We start from the raw sequence: 4497 nt of genomic DNA on the forward strand, positions 1-4497 counted from the left end.
TATATCTAAAACTTTTCAGTATATGGCACTACCCAGAAGGTTGGTAGGTTTCTTGTTTATTGATGAATTCTTTGCATTAAATCTGTAGTTAGCTTTGTTGAATCATCTGCACTTGTCCATTTGACGATGGCAAAAGCCAAAATTTATTGTTAATTCCTTAGAAAAAATCAAGAGCTGTGTTGTGTCCTTGAAGTCAGTGCTGTCATCAAGAGCAAATGAAAACAATATGCTTTCTTGTTCAACTGAAAAGTCAAGCCTTCATCAATCATTTCGACATGGCGAGTAATAGTTCTTCATGACAAACTAAGGTTCTCAAATAATATTGTTTGGTTTTCAAGGCACAACATGACAGCAACATTGACCATGCATTCTTTCAAAAACTCCCCTTCAGTAAAAGGCTTACTTTGTTTTAAATGCCTGAACATAACTTGCCATTGCAGTGGCTTCTTGATCTCTCAGCTTTTCTTGCCTTTTCCTCAGTTGTTGGGTGCTGAGAAACTCATGGCAGAAACTCATGACCCTGAGTAGACATCATCCTTGAATCCAGGGACAGCCAATGACTGAGAAATATTTGTTACTGACTGCTGTACCCTTGCTGCGTACCAGAAGACGTTGTTCTAATCACTTCCTCGGGTGTTGCTTCAAAATCTCACACTTAATCTGATGAAGAATCATGTGGACTCGAAACGTTAACTGTATTCCTCTCTGCAGATGCTGTCAGACCTGTTGAGATTTTCCAGCTACTTTTGTTTTTGTTTCACACTTAATCTGCTGTCCAGTGACCAGTAACCTTCACAGCAGGCTTAAGCATGAAGGAATGGTCCATTAAAGCGTTTTATTAGTATTGAAGCATTGTTTTATGTACGTATGTTTAATTCGCAGGAAGGAAAGTGAGAAAATTGGAGAGAAAAACTTAAATTAACTGAGGGAAATATGGCCTGTAGTGTTGTATCATGCAGCCACTAGATGGACCATTGACACAAAATTACGCTCGCGACTGCGAATGAAGATGGTTTAGTAAATTTTATTCAATAAAGACTGAACTCTGCTCTCAATGCAGAATTATCAAAAAGTCTATTGCAAATATTTTCTAAAGCGATTTCACATAAAAAGTTAATGCACATTCATAAAGGACATGATTTTCAGTAGTGCTTTTGATGGTTCAACATTAAACACAGCAACAATATCAACAATGCATTGTTTTAATTTTATTCAATAAAGTTTTAAGCAGAAAATATAGATAATAGCTGACAGAAGTTATTATTGTGTTTGTAAATGGCACATTTGTCAAGCATAGAAGATGCAGTGTCGTTTGATAAACGGGTTCACCACTTCCAATCAAACAAAAGCGCAACACTACAGAATTTTAAAGCTGCTACTAAGTTTTTTTTGTACAGGTCGGAATAACTTGCAGTTAGTTTGCGTTCGATATTAGTGAGCTAAATAAAAATGTGCTATAACTCCTCAATTACATTATCATCTCACTATCTCCATTCAACCTCCAACACATACAAATATACACTCAAACACGTACAACTCCCACTAAAGTGGCAGCTGGAGCAATGTTTCAAAGAAGAAAGGGTTCATCTGACCGAGTTCTTAATATTGCCACACGCCAGAAACTCCTCAAACTCCCATTGTGTTCCCCATAGATATGGTAATGAGCAGCGTGTGCCGTGAATGTCTGCCTGGAACAAAAGAAAGTTTATTCTTAAATAGCAACTTTTGTTTGCTATCTGCTGCAATAAGGACAAATAATATTGCAATGTCAATGAAGATCCGGATGGTGAATTAAGTGAAATAATGACCTGCCAGTTATATATTCATTCAAATTTAAAAAGAATAAACTTTTTAAACCAATATACGACCAATATGTGCAATGGCACATTAAAAGTTGCCGTAACGCAATCTTTTACCCTATTTCTGCTCGCTTTCTTGCAGACCTGCTCAGCTTAATTACTTTTTAAAAAAATCAACTGCCTTTACAAAGCACTTTCCTGCTTGCTAACAATAACAAGAGTTCAGGCTCTTGTGCCTGGAGCCCCGCCCCACGTGGGGAACCGGCCCTGCATAATTAAATAAGGCACTTCCCTCTCCACCAATCGGAGGGGACGGAACCCAGCTGCCGCCTGGCGCACTATAAAAGGGGCGGGCAGCGAGCGGGCCAGTCAGAGAGAGTGGTGGCAGCAGCTGAGAGGAGCTGGAAGTGTGATTGCAGCTACAGACTAGCTTCAAACTGCGAACGTTTCTTACAGCCTGGGATAAATATGACCCTTGAGGAATTCAGCGGCGTTGAGGAGAAGCAAGCAGAAAGCTCCGAAAGGTGAGGATGGTGCCCGCTGCCTGTGAAGTGCATGTGGGGTTGGGTAGGGGTTTTGCAGGCTCTCCGGGTGGACCGTATGCCCACACGGTGTGTGCGGTACAGGCGGGCTCTGCTGTTTGGAACCCGCCGTCTCGAGTGGCGGTGTCGGTTAGTGCGCGAGAGCCGGGTGCTGGCGGACACGGGATCCGTTTAAATAAAATCCCAGAGACCAAAACAAAACCCGACACTCGGGCTGGCAGCAAATGAGCACTTTTTTTTAAAAAAAAGAAACAAACACCCTGCTTGCTCCACCCGAGCAACAGGTTAGCACCGAGCTGCTGTGCTGCGGCGAGTACATCGCCTTTCTCGTTGAAGGTCGTGTGGTTTTTTTATTTTGTTGTGTAAGGATTCATTAACTTCATTTAAATTATTTTTTTTCAGGATGCAAGTTGCTGGCAAAGCCCTGGAAGAGCTGCTGAGCTCCGCGCAACGGCAGCACTGTTTGACCGTTGGAGTCTATGAATCTGCAAAAGTCATGAATGTGTAAGTTTCGCACGAATCAACTCCAAATGCACCGCACCAAGATCTATCTCCATCGGTTATGAACAGATTCCTCTGATTTGTAATTGAGCCACTGGGTGACCTTGTGTACTTTGTTTTTGCAGTGACCCGGACAGTGTGGTGCTCTGCCTCTTGGCCACTGACGAGGAGGATGAAGGCGACATTGCTCTGCAAATCCACTTCACTTTAATTCAAGCATTTTGCTGCGACAATGACATTAACATCGTGAGAGTGAATGACATTCAGAGACTAGCGGAGATCGTCGGCAACGCGGCTGACAACGAGGAGCCCAGGGATATGCATTGCATCCTAGTCACGGTGAGTGCTGCTTTAGCTAACTGACTGTAGCAACTGGTTTCATGTTGGAACGTGTAACTCTAGTTGAATGAGATTTCCTTTGAAATAGAAACAGATTCTTGGCAGTGTGGGTATGTAACTGACTTCTTGCATTTTTATCACATCTAGAATCCAAGTCAAGACTCCTGGAAAGATCCAGCCTTAGAAAAACTTGGTGTCTTTTGTGAAGAGAGCCGCTGCACTAATCAATGGGTCCCCAACATTTCATTTCCTGAGCGTTGAAATTATTGCATTGACTTGGTGGTGCTGGAAGTATTGTATTTTGAAGTCACTTTGTCAAGGAAAAGTGTTGGCTTCATGGATCTGTGGTTTAGACTGGTATTTTGGTCAAGTCACATGGACATGTGACCAGTACGTTGCTGGTGAATCGGAGGCAGTGAGGACTGATGGCCAGGACTGATGACTGCAGCAAGTTGGATAAATGGACTGTTGCACATGACCACTTGGATCTGGAGTGGTGAGGCGAGTGAGAAGTATGCAGTGCAAACCTGCACATGCCACAGAGCCCTGTTTGTTATTGGAGGAGATTAAATGATGGATCAAGACCAGCATGGAAGCTGTGGGACTTTTATCTGATTCTATAACTAGACTGCATTTAGTTGTGGAACAGTAACTTATTTGACTCCAGAATGGAATTCAAACATCTTATTTATAGCTCTGAGCTCTAAATTTTTAAGAGATGTATTTTTTTAGAAAATGGATACATGGTTCATTCTTCATGTAAAGCAGAAGAATTAATTACTGAAATAAAGGATATAAATGTCTTTTTGTCTTTGATTTTTATGTTTGATAACACAATTGCCTGACTATAAAAAGCTTAACCACTAATACTTGTACTTGCATCAGTTAAATATCAACTGAGCTGTCAGTGACACTTCCACCCACTTAGCAATTTCTGTGACAGCTAAATTAAGTATGTAGGTTGTAGCCAAATCTAAGAGCAAGGGGAAATCCTACCATGGGGGAAACTACTAGAGCAGTAATCTTCATAATCTGTACTTTTCTATTTACTCTATGGGAAATGCTAGTAAGGTGATTTTTTTTTTCTCTGCTTTTAACTAAGTTGCCTCAATTCAAGCTTCTTAAGTGATTTTTAAAATAGAGGCCAGATTCACTTGTAAACAGGGATTCATTTTTCTTAGTAAATCTCCATTGTACTAATAATGGTTGATGTACTGAACCAATACAAAACCAGTCACTAACATCCTAATTCAGGGAGGGGGGAGAAGTATATCAAATTAAGGGTTTAAACAGTTTAAATAACAATTATTTGGAAC

The 4497-nt window shown here is 40.9% G+C and overlaps 1 protein-coding gene across 1 annotated transcript; it reads left to right on the forward strand.

The window, feature by feature from the left end:
• Positions 1-2177: 2177 nt before the first annotated feature.
• LOC121277149 (growth arrest and DNA damage-inducible protein GADD45 gamma-like) lies at positions 2178-3984 on the forward strand. Its single transcript, XM_041186224.1, has 4 exons — positions 2178-2323; positions 2744-2845; positions 2968-3181; positions 3329-3984. Exons 1-4 carry the CDS (start codon positions 2268-2270, stop codon positions 3440-3442), a joined length of 486 nt encoding a protein of 161 aa, XP_041042158.1. The 5' UTR covers positions 2178-2267; the 3' UTR covers positions 3443-3984.
• The last annotated feature ends 513 nt before the right edge of the window (positions 3985-4497 follow it).

The sequence above is a fragment of the Carcharodon carcharias genome, chromosome 4, assembly GCF_017639515.1.
Source record: "Carcharodon carcharias isolate sCarCar2 chromosome 4, sCarCar2.pri, whole genome shotgun sequence".
In the NCBI taxonomy this organism is placed as follows: domain Eukaryota; kingdom Metazoa; phylum Chordata; class Chondrichthyes; order Lamniformes; family Lamnidae; genus Carcharodon; species Carcharodon carcharias.